Source organism: Protopterus annectens, chromosome 1.part0, assembly GCF_019279795.1.
Source record: "Protopterus annectens isolate FY-2018-M chromosome 1.part0, PAN1.0, whole genome shotgun sequence".
NCBI classification, from domain to species: domain Eukaryota; kingdom Metazoa; phylum Chordata; order Ceratodontiformes; family Protopteridae; genus Protopterus; species Protopterus annectens.
This window is the reverse complement of record NC_056725.1, coordinates 296140083-296155459: the sequence shown is the minus strand read 5'-3', so window position 1 is coordinate 296155459 and position 15377 is coordinate 296140083. Positions and strand designations below refer to the sequence as shown.

Genomic DNA, 15377 nt, shown 5'->3' with positions numbered 1-15377 from the left:
AGTGTCAGGAATCTCTCACTTGGGTGACAGATCTCTTACACAAGCTGGGTTTCCAAGAGAACATTCAAAAGTCTTTTTGACTACTTCACACTGGATTGTGTTCCTGGGGTGTCAGCTAGACACCTCAGTTCAAAGAGCTTTTCTTCCACAAGAAAAAAAACAGATATATATTTAGATCTGTTTCTGAGATTTTCCACTCAGATTCTGGTCACTGCAAGGGAATACCTCAGGATTTTGAGTCTCAAGGCATCTAATCATTCCTATGATACCCCTGGTAAAACTCCACATGAGAAAGATACAATGGTATCTGAAGTCTGTATGGTCCCAGCATCCTTTGTCTTTTCAAATCCCAGTGCTGGGATTGTCAGAAGAGAAATCACTTGGAGGAAACAGTAAATATCCTTAAATCTGGGTCTCCCCCTTCTTCCACCCTCTTCAAAAGTAGTCAGCCACCACAGATTCCTTGGACTTTGTTTGGAGAGCAGTTTTTGGGGAGATGAAAGTGCAAGGTGTAGGGGCCACCAAGGACAGATGTGAGCACATACATGTGAAAGAGATGCTTGTCCTAATCAAGGCAACTGAACTCTGAATCATCTTTGGTCCCCAAGACCTCTTCAAGTTGTTATAGACAATACCACAGTTGTGTTGCATCAGCAAGCAAGGGGGGGGGGCTCCTTTTGCAGACTATGTTCGCTTGGGATATTTCTTCACAACACATTCTCACTGTACAGGCATCCTACATTCCATTATAGCAAAATTGTGTGGAAGACAACCTAAGCAGGACATGGGCAGACCATCATGAATGGAAAGTAGATCAGAGGGTCTTCCAAGATTTGCTCCATCTATGGGGAATTCCTCAATTAGACCTATTTGCCTCTTCTTTGAACAATCAGCTGGCAAGATTCTGCTCCATGACTCCATGCAAGAAGACCTGGAAGACAGATGCATTTTCTTTTTCTTGGGCAGGAATGCTCCTGTATGTATTTCCACCCTTTCCAGTAATATCCAACGTACATTTGGAGATTCAGAATGAATCCCCCAAGATCATTGTGGTGACTCCATTCTGTCCCAGGGTACCATGTTTACCCCTTCATTTGGAAGTGGTCGGGCAATTACTACAAGCTTCCTCTCAGACTTGATCTACTCACACAATAAGAATGGTGTTTGATACATCCCAGCCCCAACCAGCTTCAACTGATTGCGGGGATGATAGGGTCTTAATTCTCTTTATGCATTTGTTTACTGAAGTCATGTGTCTCTTACTAATGGAGACATGAAAGCCTGCTAATGGAAAATCATATAGTAGTAAATGGAAGAGCTTTTCTTCTTGCTGACAACAACATAACCAGCACCTATTAAGGGCTAGTTGTTCTCTGGTCTCACAATATTTGTGTGAGCTACTGTCCTATGGCCTTTCTTACTCCTCCATCAAAGTTCATTTATCGGCCTTTTCAGCATGTTTGCCCATGGATCCTTCTTTTTCAATGCATTCTCATGTCAGAATGTTTTTGAAAGGGGTTATGCATAAGAGACTTCCAAGGAAACCAATGGCTCGTCCATGGGATCTTAATATTGTGTTAGAGACGCTAACACTTTTGAACCAGCTAACCTGACTGACTTGAGGTTCTTAACATGGAAAACAGTTTTTCTGATTGCTCTGACCTGTGCATGAAGGGTATCTGAGTTGAAAGCTGTTATGGCGAGTCAACCCTATCCCATTTTTTTTCAGGGACAGGGTTTATTTGAGAACAAGTCCTTTTTTATGCTTAAGTGGTGTCTAAGTTCACGTTAAGTCAAACTTTTCATCCCCCCATTTTTCTCTCTTAAACTAAAAATGATGAAGAAAACATACTCCATGCTTCGGATGTCGAAAGACATCTGTGGTACTATCTTGACAGGCCCACTCTTTCAGGGCCTTGGCTTCATATCTTTGGCATTTTGGAAAGGGTTGAATTATGTAAGTGATCTAGAAGCTGCAACTTGGTCATTTTATGTGTTTTTACAAACCAGTGTAAGGTTTATTCCTTCTCTAGGTCTAGATCAGGCTTGGCTAGGACCATTCTCTGGGGGTTCCTGGTCTCTTCTCCTTCCACCTCCCAAATATAGTGTGTGTGTGTCTTTCGGCTTTCCCCGGTTAGGGGTCGCCACAGCGGAACTCCGGTCCGCTAATGATTGGCAGTTGATTTTTACGTGCTGAGTTGCCAGCCCTAATGCACAACCTTCAATGAAGGTACGCCCATTCACGCATGTCTCCACGCAGAAGACGCTCTAGCTGAGAGTCGAACCGGTCAGCGTCTTACTATGAGGCGACAACGCTACCGCATCACCACCACCGCGGATACCTCCCAAATATAGTAAGCTAGGATAATCTACCCATATAGCTAAGGCTGCTGCGGCAGTGGTCAGTATGTTGAAAATAGTACAGATGTGTATGCAAAGTTACCATAAAAGTAGATGTTCAAATGATCACTGCCACAGTAGCCACACTGTCCGTCCATCCCCTCCTTGTTTTTTGGTATGGTGTTTATACTAGGGTATAGGCATTTATTTTTTGTTATTTTCAGGCCTCAGCCTCCTCCCCCCCCCACTCTTTGTTGGCATGAATGGCTTTTAGAGGCTTGGGGCCCAAACCTGTCTTTTTAATCAGCTCATCTTGAGCTTGACTGACGGTTTGGGCATATGGATGGTGCTCTAGCTTTGGAAGTTGGCGTGCTGTTATATCTTATGCAGGAGATAACCTGTACGGCTAAATCTACTCCAGCAGTGTTCATTTCAGCATCTACTGCTATAGTAAATTTACTTACAGAACTATATTTTTTGTAGGCAAGGTTGCTTCCTGATTTTTTATATACAAAATATAACAATGAGTTCATTTGAATATATGGACTAAGATCCTTAGTTAAATAAACGTGTGTTTTAGAAAATAATTTAAAGTAATGCTTTAGTAACTTAAGTCAAGTAACTGCATTTGCTATAGACGGCATCAGCTGCAGTAAAGTTATAGTGGGAGTCTGGCCTGCATTTGTCTTTGTTCAAAGAATTTTTAACTCCATGGATAGTCCTAAAATGCAAATAAGATCCACTGCTGAAAGAACTCAGAATAATAAAATAAAGAAACTCTAAGCTATATTCAAAGAATGTAGGTTTTCAGTCAACTAAAAGTAGTATTTGCTCAAAGCAAGTGCATGCAATTTCAAGGTAAAGATGAAAAATCAGCACTCATAATCTGTTAATTTCAGTGCCCTCAAACACCAGCCTAATTGCAGGAAGTGCACATGAGACTTCTTACAACTTCAGGCAAAAGAATCAGCATGAAGTTTGCTTTGCAAAGTCACCTTCACACACACGCGCACACACACACACGCAAACACACACACACACACACACACACACACAGAATAAGGAAGAATTAAATACATGAAATATACTGAAAAAATTTGGTCTAATTAAATAAATAAATACTAACAGAATAATATAAAAGCAGATTCTAAACAACCGATAGGACACTGTTGTGATTCATGTTTAGTAACTTGACAAACAGTTATAGTAATTATCGGTGGCAGTAACATTTAAAGTCAGAGCAGCTAAGATGGTTTTAAAGCATTTCATTTTCACTTACTTCTTCATTTGGTCATTTATTTATATATTTAATTTTTACAAGATCAGTTTCATCGATCTTGTGGGTGCTTTAACAGTAAAAAATGTAATGAGAAAAATTCCAGATTACACATTTAGGGACCATTTTAGACAACTTAAATAGCATTTTATTAATAATCTGTGCACTGTGTGAATAAAATAGCTTGCACAGTCTGGAGTACTAAATTGCATATCAGTTTAATTACTGTGAATATAAGTAATCTGACTAGTGTAAAACTACGTTGGTTGTTAACTTTCTTTATCACAGTGATAGTATAGAGCTAAACAGAAGTGTAGCTGGTTCAACCAGTGCCCTACCCCCTCCGCTCTTCAAGTGAAGAGCAAAAAAAAACAAAAAGGAAAGGATGTTGCTTTAACTGGCACACAAACCAGGTGGCTAGATGCATGACAACCCCCCACCCCCACCCCAGCCATTTCGGCCCATTTTTGTGCCATGCTCTAACATAATTTCTTTTAAACTGTAGAAAACAGTTGTTACAATTTATACCCTGCGTGCAGGGAGTGCTACAACACTCATGTTTTAATTAATTAATTAAAAAAAAATCTTTTTAAACTATAGCAAACAGCTGCTACAGTTTATGCCCGTCTGCACAGAATGCTACAGCACTCATGTTTTATTTAAAACAAAAAGGTTTTACTTTTAAACTATAGCAAATTGCTTGCTAGAGTTTAGAGCACACACGGAGTGCTACAGCAATTAGGTTTGACCACAAATGCAATACTGGCTTTTAAAAGCCAATATTGCATTAGCAAAAGATCGGGATCGACTAGTCACACCCCCCCAACACTTTGCACCCTGGGTAGTTGCCCCTCTTACTCCATCTTAGCTACTCTACTGTTTCATAATAGGAATGGCTTCTCCGTACAGATATGAATGGTTAGTGGTGAACATACCATTAGATTTTTGCAGTGCATTGAGCCCTTGATTATGCTCCAGTATCGGCAAAAAGCAAACAATTTAAGTTATTCAGTAGCATGAGTCCTGATCTTAACAATTGTTAAGCAGCCCCCCTTCCACCAAAAGCTGTTAAGATTGGGCCTCACACAAGTCACTAAAGAAATAACAGTGTCAGCCAACAAACCACAGCATCATAACTCTTAAAGCACCTTTGTTTCTGCTTGCTGTCTGTCCTGACTTTGCGTCAAAATATTGCCCTGACACGTGTTGCTGTCCATTTGACAGCACTCACTATGGGCTTTAGAATCCAGCAAAATAGTTTTTTTTTCTTTTTATTGTAAATAATGGTACATGGAATAGATAAAGCTCCATGTGCAACAAAGAATTATGATTGTGTGTTCTCAACATGAATGCCAAGATTCACCTCATTGGCATCTACATCTCAAACATATAATAAAGTGGTTATGATCAGAAACTCACTCATAATCCTCTATGATGATCTCTCGTAACAGACGAACGTCAGACTAAAGAAGTCCAGAATTTAATGTATGTGTTTGGGCTTTTGGAGGTTCCTCAAAGAGGTTTATAAGCGGGTCATTGATTATAACAAGGTTATTATCTACTGGAGACATGAATGCCAAGAAGTTTACTTCAAGAGTGAAGCTCAATATTGGTATCCATGTTGAGAACACATAAATAAGGGTTATGATCTGAGACCCAATCATGATTCTTTATAGTGTGTGGAGCTTCATCTGTCCGATGTACTACTAGTTACAGTATAAAAAAGCACTAAGTGTTTTGCTGGCTTTTAAAGCCATAAAGCACTTAGCGAGTGCTGCCAGAAAGACAGTGTAAAAAATCTCTCTTATGTTTGTTTACACTCACCTTGCCATGCCTTTCAACTGTCCAGATTTTATGAGAATGTCCAGATTTTTGCCTCATATGTTTGGTCAGTTCCTCATAAAATCTGTGGTTTTCTGACAAATCTGTGTACTGAAATTAACTTTCACTAAGTATTGACATACATTTGAGTTTCAGACGTTGTATCCTTCTGAAAATGCAGGCTAACACAACTCCTGTTATTCTGTCAACTTTCTAAGTTTATAAGGACACATTGCCAGCACAGCCAGCAGGTAGAAACAAGTCTGTATTCTGCCACTGTCAATTGCTGATCAGCACTGGCAAATTTGACTGCCTAGCACAAGACTTGACCTTAACAAGTTAAGCAGGGGATTCTTAAGATTTACGATCTAGTCTTGCACTGTAAGTTTTTAACTGATTTGTCTTTTTCTGGATATCGGAGCATAATCACTGTATTCCATGCACTACAATATATTTTAATTTATTTAAAATGCAGTATTGATAGAAGCACATTAAAACATTTTAACTTAGAACTGTTTTTGTTTGCAAATCTTAGGACTAAAATTTTTCTTTTTCTTGTCAAAAACTTGTCAATTTGTATGGTGTAACCTTTATAAGTTGTTGTTAGCAATATTAATTGCATGCGCTTATTTGTCTGGGTAGGAGCCACAGTTCCTTAATATCAGATTGTTTCATGAAAATCAGTAGCAGCTCTGATTTAAAAAGGCATTTATTTTTGCAGCAGAGAATAGCTGTAATGTAGTAGCTCGTTCTGTATGTTGTGTTTGTACTGTGTCTCAAGCAGTTGTGGCACCCGTTTTTTGAAAAGCAGAAATGCAAACTGATTTGAGCCATTTCATTGAAGTGCCTTTGGAATGTCTGCTGCTCTGATATTTTTTTCTCTTGACCCTTCTTACAAACTCTCTAGCTTTTATGAGCAATCTGATAATACACCTTCTGCAAGTCTTCCTTGAAACAAGACAACTTCTCAGAACTTGTAAAATTGTGTTTTACTTTTTGAGTTCTGTGATAATTTTCTGTGCAGTTAAAACAAGAGTGCTTTATTCTTCATTTACACTTATCTTCAAGCACAAAAGCACCAACCAGGAAGTCATAACAACTTATTTCATTCCTTGTCACCTATACATTTTTAGCTGCCTTTGGAACTGAATTTATAGCAAGTGCCCACCAGTAATGCTTAACACAAAATAAAGTTAAATGATTTGGATATATTAATGTTACATTTTAAGTTGTGTTTCATACAAAAGACAGGAGCAAATACAGTGTGCATCCTATGCATTGGTTGCTGCTGTCTCTAGGCCTAGAATGATGCCTTTTTAGTAGTATGATGTGAACAAGAATCCAATATCACTGCTAATTTTGTTTGGACCATATTAAATCTTCATGTTTTTAATTCCCTTGTATTTGCACATCTTGTATTGTTAAGACAAATATATTTATTTATCAGTGTAATTTTGGCAGTTTGTTTTGCCTTAATTAAACAGCATAGATTGTCACAACATGTAATTTCATTCACTGATGTGATGTGTCATTCGTTTTTTTGTGCATCATTTATTTGGAGTACTAGCTCCTGAGCTGAGTTTTCATCATTTTCTAATCACATTTCTGTTTTCATTTGCAGGGGTGTAATAGGAAAACAAGGATACCAATGTCAAGGTAAGAAATTAAGCCAGATTCCAGTGAGTGAGTGACTTTAATCTGAAGTATATGACTTTGTTTTTGAATATATAATAATAATATCATGCATTATTGTTCTTGTCGTAAGTTTCATTGTTTTCAATCACAGTATATGCCGAACTGTTACAGATCTTTGTACTAAGTAGCAGGTGCCATGCGCTGTTAAGCCTACACCTGGTTTACTTCGCTTTTACAGAGCTGGAGTGCAACTTTCAGAGTATGGCAGTTCACAGCGGGCGAGGCAGTTTATCGCTTGTGCTTGGTATGACATCCTTGTTATTGTGGTTTGCCCCTAACTGGGATGCGAGGTGTTCCCTTCCACTTTCATGCCTGGGTTAGTCTCTCATTCATAATATGCTGTACTATAAGGAAGAACTCTGGGGCTTGCTTTATTGGAGTGAATGTAGCTGGATCTTTCTGCATTTTTAAATGGGCTACAGTGGCGTGCTAAAAATAGGTTATGATCAGCACTTGGCCAATAAGGCTTTGATTACCAAGTGCTGACCTGTATTAGTCTGCAGCTCACTGTATTAATATTAATGACTGACAACATTCATATACATGAGTTTTACGGATGTGTGCCCATATGCAAGCCAAGTAATAATGTCTTTTGGAATGGTCCTTATTGGGAGAAATAAAAGACTGTCCATGGGTGTTATGAGACCCAATGGTGCAGGTGAAACCCCCCAATGAAGGTCCATTATTTCCCCAGTAACTTCTACCCTGGAGGATATTACTGTATTTAGAAAGTTGGCTATTTGTTAAAGTTGGTTTGTATTTGTTTTACTATTAGTCTACACATATATTTTGATAAAAAATAGTTTCTCTGCTTAACGTTCCATATTTGCTGTAGGGTATGCGTTTGCTGTTGTAGGATGTTTTCCATCCAAAATATACATACACACATTATACAAGTATTTAATGCCAAAACACACACACACACACAAACACATACCTGCCCAGCAGTTACAGTCACTTTCTTGACTGTCTACACCTTAGATGTCTCATTATAATCAAATGAGTAAAAAAATATATACAGTGGAAAGCAATACACCCCCCCACATACCTCTCTAGTGTCTCTGATTTTGTACAATGATCCTGATTTTGCCATATGTTTTTGATCTGTAACTTGTATTAAATTTGAATAATATACTTATTGTCCAGAAAAAGCATGTTGATGCAAAACCTGTCACTCTATTAATTTTTAAGTGAATTAGAATAATATTTAAAATTTTGTCTGATTTTAGGTGCCTATCACCTCATTATTGTTGGCTTTGTCCAGAATTCCTAAGCAAAGAAGTTAAGAATTATGGACACACACAAACTCTTCCTCTCTCCCTCTCACTCTTTCTCACACACACACACACACACACACACACACACACACACACACACACACACACACACACACACACACACACACACACACACATATTTTCTCTCTCTGTCACTCTTTCTCAAACACACATACTCATACATACTTTCTCACACACACACACCCACTCATGCACTCTTTCTCTCTCTCTCTCTCACTCTTTCTCAAACACACACACTAATACACTCTTTCACACACACACACACACACACACACACACACACACACACACACACACACACACACACACTGTTTCTCACAAACATACACTCATACACTCTCTCTCTCTCTCTCACACACTTTCTCTCTCTCACTGTTTTTCACACGCATACACTCGTATACTCTTTCTCTCTCACTCTTTCTCATACACACACACACACACACACACATACATTCTCCTTTTCTCATCCCTGCACACATCCTTCTAATGAATTTAACTGCATTATTGTTATTTTATTTTCCCTCATTTGCTAAATGCGATTTTTTAATTGCCGTAGATAGCAATGGGGAAGTAAAACTGCAACAACAGCTCCATATGACTGTTATTGCATTTTTTTTAAATGAAGCTCATTAACAGTTGCATTTAAAAAGCAAAAACAGTATGGTGGCTGCTGTGTTTTGTGTGTGTGTGTGTGTGTGTGTGTGTGTGTGTGTGTGTGTGTGTGTGTGTGTGTGTGTGTGTGTGTGTGTGTGTGTGTGTGTGTCTCAGTCCATGCTTCATGATGGCTTAATATACTGCTTTGACCTCATACTTGGGCCTTTCTTGTACATTAATACCTTGGGTTCCACCCATTTTCTAATCACTTATTATATGACCAACAGTGCCTGACGATGGATGACCACAGCTGGAAAGGAAAAGAGACTGGTTGCTGACATTTGTCAGCACCAAGCTACTGTCCCTGACCCTTAAGGAATGGCAACAAATGCAACATATTCCGATATAAATAATTGTGACTGTCCTGCTATGCCATATAGTAAAAGTACATCTGAGGTCTGCAAGATGCTAAGTCATTTAAAATGTCATGTACTGGTTACTGATAATTTTAATAATTTGCTTGGTTTGAAAATTCATAATGTCAGGATACTCGTTTTCTTTTTGCTTTTATTCATTCTCAAAAAGCATAATTTTGAAGGTGTGTTGCCTTCTACTTGCCAGTGTAACAAAAGCATTGCATTGTTACACCTTTATTAACTAGCAGAAACACATGCTTACAACATCCAAACATAGTTGCATTGTAAACATGTTTACTTACAGCATTGTGGGATATTTTCGCACTTGTTTGTGGATGTCATGGCAGTGCTATTGATAGTAGTAAAGTGGTAGATTTGCAGCCATAAATGCAACTTATGAAATTTGAAATGACATCAAAGAATGCAATATGTGGAGAATGTTTCTGTTAACAGAGAAATATATTTTCTCTGTGCTCTGAGACAAACTCATTTTGAGAAAGTGGTGTGGTACTTTATTCTGGAGTAGGATTCCTCAACTGATAAGCTGTATGAAAATAAATGCAGTATATTTTCCCTGCAAAGGTTACTGTTACTCTGCTTAGTTCTATGTATCCTTTGTTCAGTTTATATCCTGGAATTTGTAGAGACATGCTGCACAAGTCTTGTTCATGAAAGTGTCTTTGTGCAGCATGGGAAATACCCCTGATATGAATGTACAGGACATAGCATTTTGGAGCAGGCAGACATACTTTGTGCTGTTCTTAGAGTTCATGGCAGACCAGTGAGAATATGTGAAGTATATCCCATAAACTCAAAAAACACTGCTGTCAGTGCTGCTGTCGCATTCACATGCTGTTTACAGCAGTCAGAATAAACCAGTGCTCAGCACTGCAATCCAGTGAAGGAATTCTTAATCCAAAAATATATAATCCCGGGATAGAAACCAGGAAGAAAGTAAACTGGTTTCCGTGACAGCCGTGCACCTTCACCAGTACAATCTAAATCTCTTCATTTTCGTATCTTCTTTGTAAGTCAGTGTTGTAGGGCTCAATGCATAGGTTCATAGGTAGGTACTAGGTATCGGCCCAAGGGCCTAAGTAAGCCTAGCCAACAAGGTTCCCTGGCTTACACCACCCAAGGAAGTTATTTTCCTGTGCACCTGTTGAGCAGAGCCACAGAAGTGATCCCCGGGGTGTATTTCCTATTTCCCATCCACTCATCTGGAAGAGTGCTAATGAGGAACTTTGCTTGACGTAGATGGGTAGCTTGTTCCTGAGCATGGGAAGTCTCTGGGACAGGAATCTATCCCTCCAGCATGTCCTGTTTATTGTGGTGACAAGGTTTAGGTCCCTAAAGCATGTAGCTCAGAGGGATTGGGATTTCTGTAGGTTTAGCATGTCCAACAGCTCTGGGTTTGACATACCTTTATATATTAGGCAGAGATCACCTCGGAGTAGGCTATATGCTATGGAGTAAAGCTAGAGGTTTTTGAGATGGTCAGTGTAGGGCATCTGTTTGAGGCCAATAATCCTCTTTGTGAGGTACTTCTGTGGCCTTTCCAGCTGCTGCAGATGTCTTGTGAGGTACATTCCAAAAGGGGCGTTGTACTCTATAATGGGTCTAATGAGTGTAATGTAGAGGGGAACAATGACCTATTTTTTCCTGGATGAGAACCCTTTTATGATGAGGTGTGCCACGTAGAAGGACTTCCTGACTACTGTGGCGATGTGACTATCAACGGAGAGACTACTGTCCACCTGGGTCCCAAGGTCCCTTATCACACATTCGGCGTTAAGTAGACTGCTGCATATGTGGTAGTTCATGGGTACAGAGGTTTTACCAAAGGGGATGACAATGCACTTTTTGGCACTGAGCTTGAGGCCATGGCTCTGACACCAGGCGTCTGTCTCAGTGAGGCCCTTCTGTAGGATGTCCACATCATTTGGACTATGGCTCCTAGTTTGTAGTCGTCAGCAATGTACAAATATTCTCTTTAAACTCAGTCCAACTAGAGGTCTTCTTTCTCCAGAACAAGGTCTCTTGTTTTCCAACTTTATCTTCAGAACCTAGTGGAAAAAGACGCAGTCATAGTAAGAGAATTCCTAAGGACATTGGGGTACATGGCATCCTGCTTCTTAATGATACCCATTGCAAAACTGCACATAAGAAACCTCCAGTAGTTCCTAAAAACACATGGGAACAGCATTCTCACCCTTTAAAAACCCTGGTACCACTTCTTCCCCCACCTGAAAAAGAAACTAATTTGGTGGAAAAAAGAGCATTTTACAGAACCCAGGTGCAAGCTTCTATCTGCTAAAGGCAGACAGAACTATCACCTCAGACATCTCAAACATAGTTTGGGGAGCATACCTAGAACAGCTGAAGGTGCAGAGACTTTGTACTCCAGAACAAAGGAAACTACACAAAAACAAAAAGAAATGCTGGCAGTGTTTCCTGCAGTAAATGCCTTCGAAAGCAACCTAAACCCTGGAACACTGAAGATTTGAACTGTCAACACCGCAGTGATGTGGTACATAAACAAACAAGGGGAACTCATTCATACCCCCTATGCAGTTTAGCAGTAAAAGTATGGCTTCTGGCACAAAAAAAACCACAATTAAAATTAATAGCAACCTACACCCTGGGCCAAAACAGTACCATAGCAGATTCTTGATCAGCGACCTTCTGGACCCCAATGAGTTGATGCTGAAGAGATGGAGAGAGAGCTTCCTGAACCTAAGAACCAGTATGTATCTCTTTGCCTTTCCACTGAAGATACAGTTACAAAGGTTTTGCTCTGGAATCCATCAAACAGGTTCATGGAGAGTGGACAACCGTCTATGCCTTCCTTCATTACTCATGATCCCCAGGGTATCGTTGAAAGTGAGGTCAGACAGGCCAAGCATGATACTGCTGCTAGAAGTACTAACCCAACACAAATGGTCTGTCATTCATCCACACCTGACCATACTCAAACTAACAGCCTGGAGGATTGGAATCTAGTACCATGTAATGCATCTTATTTTACTGAAGTGTTATCAGTATTGAGAGAGGTAAGAAAACTAACTACTAGAAAATCATACTTATCAAAGTGGAAAAGGTTTATTGTTTGGTGCCTGGCCAAAGGTATGATGCCACTTAATGCTGACAAGAATCAAGTGCTGGAACACCTTTCAGAATTATTTAAGTAGGGCCTTTCTTTTTGAAGTATTAAAATAGATGCATCTGCCATTTCTGCTTGCATATCATGTTCTTCACCTAGCTGTACCCCTCCTGCGGTGTCGGACCTCATAACACCCATGGATAGGCGTTAATTGCACATTAACACACACCCGGTCAGGCATTATTGCTTACTTGGCAATTCTCAAATCATGACTGGGCGACCCCATCACTGCATCTCTTCAGTTTCACTCAGCTTACCACTTCATGTAGATACAAACAAACAAACTTCATCCAGTCATGACTACAGCCTGATATCCATCCCTAACAATATCAGAAAATCTGAGATTCTTCAAAAGACTCTCCATGATCAGCAGTAAACACTATATACACACTCCCCCATACACTCATTAATGTAACCTAGTATGTAACGACTAAATTTAGTAAAGAAATTTTCATCTATACACTGAACTCAATAACACAGTAGATAACCGAGTAGTTTAATGAAATTGTTCTGAATATACTGAATGAACAAGCCCCACATAGAAAAATGGATAAAAGCAATTCTAGCTGGCTAACTGCAAAAAAAAAAAAAAGCAGCAGCTATTGAGAGAAGGGGTCAAATCCTGGAAAGCATGGGTCACAATCAGAAACATGCAACAGTACCAGCAGTACAGACAGCTACGAATTCAGACGAAGTTGCAAGTAAAATCTGATCAGAAAAACTGCTACCTCAGTGTATAAAACTCATAACAACAAAAACCCCCAACAAATTTTGGACAGCACTAAACAAACTTGCTAAAATCCTGCAAAGTTTTGTTTTCACACCCTAGCCCATCTACCACAGAAACTGATGAAGTCATTGTGTCTAAGTTCAACATATTTTATAGTAGCTGGTATATCTGTAGTCAGCCAGTCTCCAAATAATCCTTCTCAGCCTCCCCTCTTGCAAAACTAGATGCTTGCCTTTTCTTACTCAAACCAGTTCCCACCTGCACTATCAAGAACTACCTTCTGAAACCCAGACCTACTAATCTTGCAGTAGATAACTTACAATGCAGATACCTGAAACTTTCTCCCAGTATAGTAACATCCAGTATCCCGACTTATAAATAGATCCATTCATGAAGCTTACATCCCAGAAATCTGGAAGCTATCCTACATCCTGCCTTTACCTAATATGGAGAACATTCTACTAAGCACACTAATTACGGATTAAGTGCCATTTTTCTACCATTCTCCAAGATTCCCAAAAGTTGCATACACAACCTTTTAAGTATCTTCTAAACAACAACTTTCTGTTTCCTACATAACATGGTTTCTGCTTCCGTCACAGATCTACCATAGCCCTATTACGTATTCTTAACACCATTGATATAGAAAGAAAAAAGGTAACCTCATCTCCACACTTTTCCTAGATTTGTCCTTTTCACAGTCTCCCATGAACTCCTGATAAAAAGGCTGTCTAACCTAGGCCTCTCTCTTTCCACTATCACATGGATCTGTAGCTATTTGTGTGACAGACGTCAAGCAGTAAAACGGAATGGCACTTGCTGTTCCTTCCTACCAGTGACAGTTAGAGAATCTCAAAGCTCTGTACTTGGACCACTGCTGTTTTAACATATTTATAAATGATTTTCTCTCTTCTGCAAACATGTTTCCTTAGTATTATATGCAGACAGCTCAACCTTAATCTGTTCAGACAAAACAAGAGTGGGACTACAGCTGAAAACCCAGCAGTCTTTTTCAGCAATAGAAACTTGGTAACAAAATTCCAACTTCTACTGACCCCCCCCCCCCCAAAAAAAAAAAAAAAAAAATAAAATTTATTATATTCATTCCTAAAAAAATCAGAGAACAAGCAGTTATTCATAATTATACAGTGACTGGCAATTAACATTCAAAAACGTGCATGTTGATTGGTCAGCTGAACCAGTGTAACAGTTGTAAAATTGAGCATATACCAATAGAAAAAAGTCCAAACGCCTTGACTTTCTTCTGTTAATATATGTTACAGAGCTTTCCAGTTTTCTTAATTAAAAAAAAAATAATAATAAAATAAACTTTGAAATCCAAACAAGTACAATAGAGACTGGACAGGGAAAATACAAGCAAAATCATGTACATTACACAAAACTAAAGAAACGTACCTGATTATCCTTTTTTCTCTGCCTTGTCTTTCTCATATGTCTGAACTGTCCAGATTTCATTTTTTTTTATTAAAAAAAAAGCAATGGAGATATTTTTCCGTTGCTTCCTTTCCAGAGCACTGATGGTACTGCTTAAGTTTGGGAATGTAAGTCCCATATGCATGCGCAATACATCAGGAAAGTCCCATGATACCAGGAAAAAAGTGGCAGAGCAACACTGCACCATTATACAAAGACATTATTTAAGAAAGTAAGTAACTTTTTTCGTAAATAATCTCATTGTATGATAGCAAGAACCCATGGCTGAGTGTGGGTAATGCTGGATTTACTGATGGTTGGCTTTGTTTGGGCACACAGGCTTCGCCCTCATGACCAATCCACACCAACTGTGGGAAAATCCAGCATTAACCACACACAACCATGTGTTATTGCTATGTTACATAATAGTAATGCTAACATTGAACTAGTCCTTCACACAAAATTACTTGGCGTTATCATTAATGAAAACTTGAAATTGAATCCTTACTTTCAAGCTAGTATTTAAAATACATGTAAGAAAATTTGCTTGCTGTACCTTGCAAAATCTTGCCTCACGTATATCAGCAGGAAAGTTATAGTTTCTGCATAG

General features: G+C 39.0%; 1 protein-coding gene across 1 annotated transcript in view; it reads left to right on the top strand.

Annotated features, from left to right (window-relative positions):
- The window catches only part of PRKCE (protein kinase C epsilon), a 3007622-nt gene that overhangs the window by 1834907 nt on the left and 1157338 nt on the right, over positions 1-15377 (top strand). Inside the window, exon 4 of the mRNA XM_044059920.1 lies at positions 7059-7093. Coding sequence (XP_043915855.1) covers positions 7059-7093 — 35 coding nt within the window. The remainder of the gene's footprint in view (positions 1-7058; positions 7094-15377) is intronic.